Raw genomic sequence first — 14,091 nt, forward strand, 5'->3', positions numbered from 1 at the left:
AGGTCTCTGTCACTTTCGCAGCAACGGTAACTCTTGGCCCTTCAGTGGGGAGGGTCCTTGTCCAGTTCAGTGAGGGAGGGCATGTGAGTTTAGAGGGGGTGCAATTACTCTGACGCAAGGTAAGCTCTGACCAGGCATTTAAGGGCTATTCCGTTTTAAGTGCATGCACAGTGGTTCGCCATGTCCACGCTTGGTTTTGGGTATCAGTCTGGTAGCTGTCCCGCAGTGCTCTTTCTTCGCCACCAAATTTAATTAATAAAGCTGTGACCTTTTTTAGCCACTTTATTTATGTCTCTGTCTTGTTATTTTTAGATAAGATAGTTAAGTATGCAAAGGGCTTGTGAAGGGGAAGAAGTGAACTATTTATTGTTACTTTAACTTTCTCATCCTGAAATGTGCACAGTGTAATCCTGTTACAGTTATTATGTAGAATTGTTCAAGCTGTAGTTGCCACATTCTACCGGTTTGACAATACTGAAGGTACCTTCCCAAGAGAAAATTCCCTAACTGTGCCTTAATTTAACGAAAGACAAAATTGAAGAGCTCCGTATAAAGGATTTGGAGGCTGCCGGATTATACACGGCAGCTTTGTGGGATGGGATTAAAGTATCTACATACAATTAAGATGTTGCAGTTTGGTACAGCCAGGGGAGTGTGACGCGTGAATTACAAAGCAGCCAAACTCCTGTGCCCACCGTGACAAGAGGCAGCAATCTCCTCCTGAGCTGTGATTGGCTGATGAAGCATACAGACTAGACGCTTTCCTTCAGCACTACGCGCTCACTGCTCCTATATTGTAGCTCAGATAAGGTTTATTTAACTTCTTAGGAGTTTGTATCTAGAAACCACAGACACATCTCAACGTTTACACCGATCAAGGAGCAGCATTGCTATGGGGGGTGTCTGAATACGGCACACTTTGGAAATCCACTTTTTTCCACTATTTCTAAGGACTCTAAACGTTGTTTGCTATATTGTTTTTATGTAAATACATTTCCTTAACTTTTGTATACATTTGTGTTAAAATACTATACCAGTGTCTACAAAGATATTCTGCATCAGCACAATGTCTGCATTTTTTTCGTTGTAATTTTTTGTAACATTTTACTTTTTTTTATTTTTGCAACCATGTGGATGTACCGGATGACTCTGAGTTGTTAGATTTGCTACATACATTTTATGGCGATTTGACAGACTAGGTGGACTATAAGCATTGGATCCCCGAGTTATGGATCAGTATGGATCTCAGGAGATTTGGGATGCCATGCTTGTTACTTGAGTGTGCTCACATACTGTATTATTGTATGTGATGTCATATACAGCACCAATTAGCGCCTGGCTTTACTGTCCTAGCACTCCAAGTTCTATGAAGCGCAGTGGGTCAGCTCAACCTGATCACACATCAGAGCGCTTTACCCGATGCAGTCCCTCAACATCACCCCTGAGCTGATTGCCAGACTCCTGCAGGAGAACAACGTCACCAGAGAGCAGTTTATTGATCTCTATCAGCTGCAGCCACTGGTCTACATCCCCGAGCTCCCTGTCCGTACTAAGATTGCCTTCGTGACAGTATGTGTGCTCATCTTCGTACTGGCTCTGTTTGGAAACTCTTTGGTCCTTTATGTGGTGACCAGGAGCAAAGCAATGAGGACTGTCACCAACATCTTTATCTGCTCTCTGGCTCTGAGCGACCTACTCATTGCTTTCTTCTGTATCCCGTTCACTTTGCTGCAGAACATCTCGTCCAACTGGCTGGGAGGTGGGTGTAAATTGTAATATCGTAACCTTTGCAGGGGGTGCTTAAAACTCGATATCGTTTGCATTAGTTGAGATAGATTTACCACGTGATTGTTTGCACCCTCTCTCCTCCTCTTTCCATTCCGGTCTCTTGCATCACTTTTTTGACAGCAGTATAAGCTTTGCAATTTTTACAATATATTGGTCATTCATTTTATATTTTATTTTATTCCTCTTAATTAACAGTTGATCGCAAGTCATTTCCCAGATACTAGTTTTATTGCATTAATTGCAGCCAATAATGGTGAAGTGCTGTGTAGAGTGAAAGGTGCACTGTAATTCTGTGCTGTAGGATTTAATGTCGGGGGTGCAGTATTGTACCATATAAGTACAGGTGTTAGTTTCTGCAAGTAGTTTATTATTCATGCAGTTTTGAATAACAAATTCAGTGTCAGTCAGTAAGAGCGACTTATGACGTTTTTATAAGCATTTTAATAAAGTTCATAATATATGGGAGGAATATGTCCCTCAATATATTTTCATGTCTTGTTCTATATTAACTACTGCGTTTCCTACTTTATCTGTAAAGCCACATGTGTTGCATGTGCATGGTTGTTCAGCTAATAATAAATATATAGAATTATCACTTGCATTATTTATTATTTAGTGGTGTAGAAATATGGGCCAACGCACTGACGACTATTTAAAAGTGAGCAGAACTGCGTCTCCAGATCGCAAAAGCCACTTGTGCCTATTTTTGCACAAATGCATTCAATTTTGAGCAGCTCAGATGGATTTTGCACATTAAGTGGTGGCAATTGGTGGGTGAAACGTACCATTTTCTGATGGAAGGAGGTGGATGGACCTGGGGTTTCATGCACAGAGTGGGTTAGTCACATAGTAATGCCTACTTTAGTGAGAAAGCGGAGGGAAGAGCATTTGTCTCCCACACAAAAGGACTTTGTTTCTTCATGTCCTCATAGTGGATGGAAGCAATTCCTTGATGTATATTGACCTTGGGGCACCTTTCATACCTTACAGACAAAACATATGTGTGAAAATGCATTCCTAGGAGCACTTTGAACAGTGTTCCAAAAATGTTCAAACACACAAAATGTCACATGTGAAGACTCCCCCAATGCTCCCTCACTCAAGACTAATGTAGGACATAAATGAAGTGGTATTTTAGGAGAAAATGGAAAAGTTCAAAATGATTAAAGTGGTGACCATAAAGAGACTTACAAGCAACATTTTTAGTCTTTCCACCATGCGAAGTTTCCAGCTAGACTTGTAAACCCAAAAAAGTTTGTACCCATTGCACATTTAATTTAGGTCACTTTAGGGCTCCATTTATCATTGGTGGTCAAAAAGCGGCATTGAGAATAATTTTATTTTGCTGCAAATGTCCTGCCGTTATTATTTAAGAAGCGAGGGCTCATTGACCAGCCCTGGTAAACCCCATTACTCATCTAAACTACTAAATCCTCCTTCACTGGCAGCCTAATGCTGCTGGCGTATGGAAGATCTGACCCTAGGGGTTACTGCGCATGCACCGCTAAGGTGACTGTTTTCTGGCTCATCGCAGCTTAATAAATATACCCTTTAATGAGAGATGTTACAGAAACCTATGTCATTTATTTGTATACCTAGACAAAAGCTAAAAAGCTACAGCATATTTCACTAGTACAAGTGGTAGTAGAAGATCAATAACGCTTATTTAACAATATGGTGCAAAAAAGAACTACAGTTGACTGATACAAGCTGATGTCTGCTTGATAGCTATATGTTTTCATGTTTTTTCATGTGCTTTGTTCTGAAAAGCATGAATAAAATCATTTTTAGAATGTAAACAGTTTTTTTTCGTGGCTGGCAAGTAAACATTAATTGCTTTATTTTTAAAATAGTACTGAGTATAATATTTTCTGTATTATACATTTTCTACCACATGTCATCATGTTCAAAACATGTAATCCCTCTGGTTGCCAGTCCTGTTTCCTACAGAAAATGTCTGATTACACTGATGAGGATTATAGTGATAATTTACACTGGTGATTAAATTAGGTCTGAGTCTGAATCTGAATAATCTGCTCTCATTAAGGATTTGTCGGTTACTGATCCTCTATCAATTTTAATTTATTAGATTGTACTTACACTAAAACTCCATTCACAGACAAGTGATGTAGCATAGCTTGATGAGTGTGATGAGTGTGCACTTTATTTCAGTAGTGGTTGGGACACTACTGAGTACTGTATAAATAAAGATCTTAGCACTTATGAAAGTTTTCATGCCATTTTTTTTACTGAAGCTATGTGTATAATATCATGTACACATTCATATTTTTATTCATGTACTTTTTTTTTAATAAAAGGTTCTCATATATTTGTAAGAATACATGGAATGTTGGAGGATTAGAATTGTTACCTTAGGATTCTAAACCGAGTCATGGAATACTATGAGAGACTTATCAGTATTATGCAGAAGGTTACATTCTGGGAACATCAAGCATCTTTTTCCTAGCTTCAAGAGAAAGGTCTTTCACAGCATTTAATTTTTCAGTTTGGAAACTAAGGTAACAATTGTACAGTATCTTTTCTCTTGGTAAATTAGTCCTCCCACTCTCCATGTGTTCTCTCCAATCATAAAGAACATTTTTTCTTTATGGACTGAGGTTGCAGGGAGTTTGTTTCAGCAGGCATGTTTGTGTGTGTTAATTCCCATGAACTCCGCAGTCTTTATTCTTTAATTTGCACATGTTTTGAGCCTTGTTGTTTGCCAGGGTTCATCACACCTAAAAATTACCTGAACAAAATATATGTTTGGGCATCGACTTAGTGTAAATTAGTTATTCAAAAAGCAATAAAGATGTCAAGTCTTCTGAAAAAGAGTCTATACATGCCTCTAGCTTCTGGAACATTGAACAAGTTAGGGACCTGATCTTGCTAATGCCACCAAGCATATTGCATTGTGTTAGATGTGCAGGTGTGGTAGATCCAAATCTAACTTTCTTGTTCAGATACATTGTTCTGTGAAATTACACAATTATTCCAATCCATTGCCCTGAGTAATATATTTGAATGGGAACTGAATGTAAGTCAAAAACTGTTTTTGTTGCTTCATTTAAAACTTAAATGGGCAAAGCATCATCTTGTTTTTATTTGGGTCCATTTACTAACATTGCGTAGGTGCGAAATTTACACTTAATCATATGAATCAAAAAGACACTGCTTTCATTCTCTGGTATTATAGAGGTAAAACATAATTGCTGATTGATTGCTAAGTTTGCACCTAAATGTAATTTTAGTAAATAATCCTTATTACCTTTATTAACTTTTGTCAGTATTTTCTTATTACGTAAGTGTGAGATTTAAACCTTGAGATAATTCTTTTTGAGAAAGATACCACTCAGCTGTCAGTGAAATTGTGACTTATAAATATCAGTAGGTCTCATTGGGTCTGTTTTAGAGTTGAACATAAGTACATTTGTGTGATGTAAAGATGCAAAATTGACACAAGCACACATCTTGCATCATTATTTGAAGTTGCATGTATCTTGCACTTGTGGCTCCTTGCTTGGAGGGGTGGATCACGGGCATTAACATGGAAGTGCAGTACAGATAAGCTGTGCAGACACAAGTTAAGCACGTCCCCGCATCTTAATTATAAACTACATGGATCTTGAAATATGTTAGCTACTAAACATGTATATGTTACACCTACATAAACCAGGTGCAAGTTTTGTAGTTGATTGTGATCATTGTCACATCTTTGCTCTAGTCGCTAGATTTACGGTTGTATGTACTGTATTTTAAGATGCAAGCAAATTAAATTAGAGACATTTGAATGTAAGTGTTCATTTATTCAAGGGGAAAATCTTTACATTCAACATTAAAATAGGCCTATAGTGTGTACAATTGTAGGGAAATGTGAATACATTAGTAGCAGCTAAATAATCTATGTTATGTCTGTATTGCTAGATTAGATCTCTCATTTATGTAATGTGTTTTTGTTTTCACCAGGAATTATTATTACTTGATGTTATGTTATTTTTTGGAGGTGAAGATAAAATAAACATTTGTTTTTGTTTGATGTTGATATTTATATATATATATATATATATATATATATATATATATATATATATATATATATATTTTAACTATATGTGTAATGGGGAAAATGGCAATTAACATAGTTGTACCCATTATTATTTCTAGAAATTTGGTATAGACTATCTAATATATACATTTTTGCTGCATCTTGTAAGATTATTAGGGTTACCAATTATGTGTACTTTAGTATGTTAATTTAATTATATATAATTATATTAAAGTTTATGTCAATCTATGTATTTTAAAACTGTGGCAAAGAAGAATGTTTGTATTTACTATGTTTCCTTGGTTTGTTTCTTCAGGCTGCTAAAAATGATTTATAATTCTGCACAATGTCATGGACTACCAACTTCAGTTGCAGTGAGCAGAAAGCTTTGGAGCGCCCCTCTGGGCTCTGTCTGATCTGTCATGACATGCTGAGAGCTGCAAGCCTATGTCTGTGTAATTAGCAGCCATATATTGCAACTTCTAGGGAGATTCTGAAAAGGAGCTAATGATTGGTTGAAACAATGAACATGATATTGACAATCACCAGTCAACTGGGGCAATGTATTGCTGCTATAATAGAAAGTTCTTTGTTCTTAACATAGACATCACAAAACTGACCTTTGAGAGAGACTATAATGATGGCTCTGAGCCAAGAAAGACTGAAATTGTAGAACATACAGCATATAAATAGGTTAGAATTTATAGAATATCATAAAAAACCTACTTGTGATTCTCTGAGCTGTCCTAGTTAGAAGCACTAGATATTTCACAGTTAAGTATAATTGGTTCACCGATCAAAACCCTTTTTAAGTCAAATATACTGTAAAATGGATAAAGAAACAGCAGTACTAAACATGCTGGCCTTTTTTTGCGCATTCAGTATAATGCTGCTCTTAAAGGCAGCTTCATTTATAAGCATTTTCAATAAATATACTATTGCACATATATAATTGACCTTGCAATTGGAAATGTTTGTTGACTTAACATGACATGCAGAATAGAAACTGGATTGTCCAAGTATTAGTTGATATGTTCAATACCTGCATACAAATTTAATTGAAAATATTAAATAATAGATTTAAACCCACCAGCTCTCTATCTTGCACTAAGACCACCATGATAATACCACTGAAGTCTCCAAGTTACCTATATGTATACAGCGTTTTACAATGCTGTGTTGGCCAACTGATAGATCTATGGTCAATATGACTGTAGCTCTAACATTAGGCTACTATGATCCTTACTATACTCCTGTGAATAGTGTTATCTCACATACTACCAACAGGTTATTACTGACAGTATGTGGCTCAGGGCACTTGCAGTGCATCAATTTACACTGATCTGAGATAATACACTGAACCAAGAACTGTTAGTCACAGCTGGACTCCAGTGTGGTCTAGCAAGGATAAGTAGTTACAGGTTTAGGTAGGAGTTTACAGGTTGTGACTCAGTCCTTCTAGCCATGGCAGAAATTCAGAGATTCAGCGGCTCTGTATTAGGAGTCCCTGTACCAGACAGATTAGATGGGAGTAATTACTGTCTGTAATAGATCAAGATTTCTTAATCAGACATAATAAGCCAAGTAGCCTAGACACTGTTGTTGTTTGTGATGTCACCTTCTGCTGATGTCGTTAGGATAACCTTTGATTCTTTACAGCATTGATCATACATTTTTACCATGTGGATGTCTGCTTTTAGCTTATTCCATAAAAATTCATAGCCATCGATTGAATTCTGTAGAAATTGATATTGAGACTAAGGGCTAGATTTACTATCAGGCGTGTTTGTAAATCCGCCGACTTTCGGCGGATTTGGCGGCGGTTTAGCCATCGCCGGATTTACTAAGGCTAAACCCGCCGTCCAAACGGGCAAAAATGATGTTTCCAAACCCGCCTCTGTATACATCGCCATGACGGTTTCAACAATGTTCAACATACAAACAGCCGGATTTACTATTAGGGGGTTTATAAAGCCGCCGGAAAACCGCCATTCAAAAGACCAAAATGAAAGCGCTGCTTGTGAGCGGCGTGATGGTTCAAACAGTGTGCTGTTTCAGGTATTTTGCCAATCAGACCATAAGAGAAAGGCCTATTTCATGTCCAATGATTGCTCCATTAGGACTGTGTATAGAAAATGGGCAAAGTGTCATGAAATTTCAGGCTACTGTTTTTTTTTTTTTCCATTATTTTTTCACCCAGTATGATTGCATAGTAAAATCTCATTTCACCTTTCCTTTTCTAGTTGTTTTGTACTTTCCAAAAAACCACTAGAATACTGTTGCCTCAAAGAAACTAGGATGGGAATTGTTGCATTACATAGTTAACCCTTATTTTAATGCTAATGCAATCCACATGTGAAAAATGTTTTTTCTGCCTGAAGCAATCACAGACAATCACCGTCTATTGCCCAGCAGTTAATCATGATGCTTACAAAAAGGGCCCCTCATTATTTGGCAGGTGTGGGTTTGTTGGAGAATGGCTTTTGCAGGTAATGTGGTGCATTCTTGCCAGTGTATGTTTGCAGCTTTTTACCTGATGGAGGCAGAAAGGCGCCAGGAGGAGGAGGATGAACAGCAGTTGGCATCTGTTCCGCGGAGCCTGCAAAGACCCCGCACTCCACGTGCATTTTCAGTGCGTTTGAATCTGGAGTCTTTGGCTGATGTGGAGGTAGTACAAATGTTTCGCCTCAATCGTACTAACCTCATGGCACTGTATGAGCAAGTGAAGGATGATTTGGAGCCTACAACCAGCCGCTCTAATGCAGTGTCAGGACTACACAAACTACTGTGTGCAGTTCACTTTTTGGCAACAGGTTCCTTTCAATCTGTGTCCTCCAGAGTGATTGGCATAACGCAGCCGACATTTTCAAGGCATTTTGGACAGGTTTTAGGTGCCCTTAAAAGAGTGTGCCCTAGCTATATCAGCTTCCCCAGCCAGGAGTCACAGTGGCATGAGCTCAAGGGAGCTTTCTATAGGGTCGCAGGTATCCCTAATGTAATGGGTGCAATAGATTGCACTCATATTGCCCTGAGACCACCTCACCACAGGGCAGAGGTTTTTGTTAATCGCCATCATTACCACTCCCTGAATGTGCAGGTTGTCTGCGATGCTAACCAGCGTATATTGAGTGTTGTTGCAGGCTATCCTGGGTCATGTCATGATGCCTTTATCCTGAGACAGTCTACCCTTTATGCCAAATTTGAAAGTGGTGAAATGCCGGAGGGATGGCTTTTGGGTATGTACTTTGCATGTTTTATATATCCCTTATCCTTGCTCAAATGGACTCACATATGCTAACTGCTGTACAACATGCTCAAAGTAAATGGGAGCTAACATTTTACTTTTATTGCAGGAGATTCAGGATATGGGTGTCGCTCCTGGCTCATGACTCCTCTGCTGCATCCTCAGACTCCTGCACAGCACCAATACAATGAGGCACACATAACCACTAGAGGTATCATAGAACGTACGTTTGGACTCTTGAAAACCAGGTTCAGGTGCCTTGATAAATCTGGTGGGGTGCTTATGTATGCACCTGAAAAGGTATCTGAGATTGTCCTGGCTTGCTGTCTGCTGCATAACCTGGCTTTACATCAACTTACCCCACCGATTATTGCAGTAGACAGTGAAGAAGAAGGGGTACGTGTCACATCTGGTGATGTGCAGAGCACAGAGGGCGGAAGGGAGATTAGAGACCGTCTAATTACAAACTACTTTACGTGTAAGTACATAGTATGAAAAACATTTTTTGCTCAAAAATGTGTTTTATGTGAGTGCAATTTTAGTATTTTATTGTAAATTTTTTGTACATTGGAACCTTTAAAAACAGGATAGTGTGTACTCCTCATGTGGTAAATATGAACATCCCTGGAATGTGACAGTCAGAGGTCAATGTTTACATGAAATTAGTGCATAGTTGTTAAAAAATCAGAATACTCTTGTTTAATGTGCAGAAAAGAAAGACTGACACAATAGAAATTTAACTGCATTTATTGCAGAACACAATAAATAAAAACGTATAATCGTTATAGAAACTTGACAAAACATTAATAAATAACAAACATTGTGCTAGCGATGTCTTTTTGCAGGCATATCGCTATGCTTGGTGCCACTCTCTCCCCTCCCTCGCCCACCCCTGGTGCGAGCACCTCTCCTTGGAGGAGTACTCTGTAGAGATGTGGTAGGCGTGCTAGCGGCACTGGTGGAGGCCGATGAAAAAGGGGCCGGCAAGCGGGCAATCAGTTCCTGCTGGAGTTGGCCTGCCAGCCGGATAACGTTGGCATTCCCCTCGCGAATGGAGGAATGCATGGCGTCCACAGACCCAGACATTTGGGCCAGCTGCACATTTGTCTGCTCCAAAGCGCTCGCCAGCCGGTTTATTGCAGCAGGGATTTGGCTCGTGGAGCGGTGTATTCGCCTCAACTGGGCCGCAATTTGTGACATGTGCCCAGTTTGCCTGTCCATGAATAATGTCTGTTGCTGCTGGAATGCGCCAATAGACAGCGCCATTTCTCTGGCTGGGTCCATAGGTGCAGGTGCAGGTTGCTGGTGTGATGGTTCAGCAGGGCCAGGTGAAACTTCCTGGAGGCCAGACACAGGGGCATCCACTGTTACCAGGGTGATGGTTGTTAGATCCTCTGGCTCAGGGGACATTTCCAGGGACTCCGCCTGAGGTGGCTGGTATGAAGAGGGCCCTGTGTATGAAAAATGACGGTAAGTATATAGTATATAATATGTTTGTATATTGCATTCTGAACACTGGATAGGAAAGAATAATCTTTAGCAACTACAGATTCTTTCACAATGTTTGCATTCCTGATTTCTAGTCCTATGCTACCTGCTTACGGATGCACTTATTATCCTTTTAATACCCATTATCATTAGGACTGTGTAGTACATGCTGGGTTATTTTGACTAAAGTGCATGCTATCAAAAGTGGAGATGTTGCCTATAGCAACCAATCAGATTTTAGCTGTCATTTTGTTGAATGCAATAAATAAAGTAAAGGTATATTCTGATGGGTTTCTATAGGCAACATATCAGTTGAGTAAAATGTAGCCCTAACTTCTCATTGCAAACAATAAAAAGAAAACAAAAAACAACATTGACAGCAACATTTGCACAGAAAATCAAGTAACTCCATTATTTCTCTCCTAAACAGAAATCACGCACCTGCTTGCTCGTCTGTGCCCGAATCTCTCGCTGAAGGTGGAGGTGTAGGTCTGGCACTGGGACTGAACTGCGGTCCTGGCGATTCTGGATATATTAGAAAAAGCATACAATGTATTTCCAGAAAAAAAAAATAATCAAAATATACTGTTTATTGCACAAATGTGTTTACAATTTTTTTTTTTTTCTATGAGAAAAAAAAACCTTTACAAACTATTAGAGGCAAATATACACTTTGAAAAAGAAAACAAAAAATAAAAAAAAAAACGTTTGCAAAGAGAAAAGCAGTTTTAAAAAGAGAAAAGCAGTTTTAAAAAGAGAAAAGCAGTTTTGCAAAGAGAAAAGCAGTTTTGCAAAGAGAAAAGCAGTTTTGCAAAGAGAAAAGCAGTTTTAAAAAGAGAAAAGCAGTTTTAAAAAGAGAAAAGCAGTTTTAAAAAGAGAAAAGCAGTTAAAATACTGTTAGGGTAAAAAAAACAAATAACTCACCAACTACTTGGCCAAAAGAGGGCGAGTCGGTGTCCTGGACATTTATGCCCTCTACAATTTCTGCCGGCATTATCTGGCGCAGCTCCTCCTCGTACGTGGTGTACTCCATACGAAGTGGGGGGCCACCACCCGTGCGCCTTGTGGACCTCCTTTCCTGGGCCATTTTTTCCTTCAACCTCCTCTTAATGTCCGAAAATCTCTTGCGGCAGTGCGCCACTGTCCTCTTTAGTGGGCCCACCGCGTTAACAGCGTCGCACACTCTCCCCCACAATTGGTGGCGCCGCCTTAGCGGAGTCCGGGCTGCCAGGTTCCCCAAGATCACCTCGTAGCAGGGAATGATATTGTGCACCAACACACAATTCTCATCATGTGAGAAGCGCACATTCCTCCCTGTCTTGGTCTTCCTGCCCTGTCCTGTCTCCTCAACCTCTCCCTCTCCCTCCTCTGACCCCTCAACCTCCATCTCCCTCTCCTCAGCCTCTGCTCCCCTCCTGTCTCTGGACATTTTTACCCAGAAGACAGAAAAACACAAAACACTGAAGGACTTACAAACACAAAGAACAAACTACACTACCTACAGACACACTCTCCACACAGTCACACACAAGTAACACAGACAGAGGACAAGTCAAATACAAAAAATACAAGACAGAAAATAAATGAGAAAATAAATGTACAAAACAGGAAAAAACCACAGGACTACTCACACTTCAATTAGATATCGCTCCACCAATCCACCAAACACCAACTCTCAGCAAACCACTATCCTCCAAACTCCTCTCACAAAACTCCTCTAAACCCTATCAGAGAAAAAAGTGTCAGGCCAGTGGTTTATATAGGGCTTGTGATGTCAAATCTCCTGAGTTTGAAAATAGCCAATAGTAACAGGCCAGGAGACAGGTGTAATTTTCAAAAAAACCGCCTTTACACAAAAGCGCCGTCATTTAAAGCAAAAGCGCCATGTTCTATTCAAAGCCGCCGGCGGCTTTGAGCATTACATCCCGCCGTTACATCGCCGGCGGCTTCAAATTGAAGCTGAAATGCGCCCATTAGTAAATCCGGCTGTTTGCAATGCAAACACGCCGGAAAACCGCCGCGATGCATGGCGGTTTGAAGCCGCCATGCATCACGCCTGATAGTAAATCTAGCCCTATATCTGTTCTAGACATATTCTGTAGTACAGGCATTGGTTTAATGGGCTAAATTAATAATATTTCCTTCTCTTTTTGCAAATTATATGTAGATGAAATAGTAATCTCTCAATCTTGGTGTTTATAGTTCTTTGGGTAGTAACCTCCTAAAAATGGAGCAATGGGGGGCAGTGAAACTAGAGAGAGGGGTTATAGGACCTCTCTCATGGCATTCTAAAGCAATATAATACCAGCCACATATTTAGTGAAGCATGCAGCTTTTTATAGCTCCAAGGGGAACATGCAGCATAAGTAATACAATGAAACCAAATGTGTTATTGGTTGCTAAGATTTTGTGAAACATTGACACATAAATGAATGTTATTCCTAGACAGAAAAAAAATGGTAACTAAAACTCACAAACACACAGCACCATGGAATTAGGGTGGTGCTGTTTGTTTGTGGTTTTTAGTTAACTTTTTTTTCTGTTTTTTTAGTTATTATCTTTAAGACAGGAGCTCCCCCATGTCTCATCATATCTGCTGCCCTTTGCTGCTGTCCCTGCCTTTCATGCGCCCTGAACCTCCAGAGTATTGGGAAAAGAAGACATCAAGGGCCTCATTTAGAGTAGTATGCAAAGGTCGTTTTAGGCGCATTGTGCACCTTTACAATGATGCGCATGCTCAGTAAGTACCGGTTCCATCTGATTTTCACACACTGTTCACTTACGACAGCTTGCGTCTCTGTACGATGAAAAGGGCGTAACCCGGAGTTATATAGGTGTGAACTTGTATAATAAAGATACTATGGTTGTCTACCCGCAAATTAAACCCTAGATGGACTCAGAGGGTGTGTGTATCTTTTATGTATTTGTATGTGTTGCCTGAAGTGTTTATTAGGGTTGGGGAATTGCATCAATGAGTCATAGTAGAGACTGGAGCTGGGAATCTTTCCCTTTTTCACTGGCACAGTTAACAGCTGAACAAACTTTGAGATGTTCTATGCTTACTAGTTACCACATACTTGCCAACTCTGCCGGACTGTCCGCAATTCTCCCGCATCCTGCCCAATTCCTAGTGAAATGGGTAGGATGTGAGCCTCAATGACACGATTCCTGGGATATTGTGTCATTTTGGCCCTGCCCCAGCAACAAAAAGATGATTTCAATGCACGGGGGTTCAAAGTGACGTTATTGCCTGCAGCCCGCCCCCTTCTGCCTTCCTGGGATGTCGCAGTGTTAAATAAAGAAAAGTTTGCAAGTATGAGATACCACAAGAGCACTGTCGATTACTGTCAAGGATAACCAACAACAACAAGATAACTTATATTATGCAATAACAGTGCAGGTTGGTAGTGCATTCTACAGTGTGCCTTGTGGTGATATGTGGTAGCACATATCAGCACAAGGGAGAAGAGGACCACAGGAACTATGTAATATTCTGGATAATTAAGGTCTACATTATGTTTAACAC

General features: G+C 39.8%; 1 protein-coding gene across 2 annotated transcripts in view; it reads left to right on the forward strand.

Annotated features, from left to right (window-relative positions):
* Positions 1-733: 733 nt before the first annotated feature.
* The window catches only part of QRFPR (pyroglutamylated RFamide peptide receptor), a 52,155-nt gene continuing 38,797 nt past the window's right edge, over positions 734-14,091 (forward strand). The window contains exon 1 of one of the 2 annotated variants that reach the window (XM_075189524.1): positions 734-1,759. In XM_075189524.1, the coding sequence (XP_075045625.1) occupies positions 1,420-1,759 (340 nt within the window). In that variant the 5' untranslated portion in view covers positions 734-1,419. The remainder of the gene's footprint in view (positions 1,760-14,091) is intronic. The other variant, XM_075189523.1, reaches the window with a different exon arrangement.

The sequence above is a fragment of the Mixophyes fleayi genome, chromosome 1, assembly GCF_038048845.1.
Source record: "Mixophyes fleayi isolate aMixFle1 chromosome 1, aMixFle1.hap1, whole genome shotgun sequence".
In the NCBI taxonomy this organism is placed as follows: domain Eukaryota; kingdom Metazoa; phylum Chordata; class Amphibia; order Anura; family Limnodynastidae; genus Mixophyes; species Mixophyes fleayi.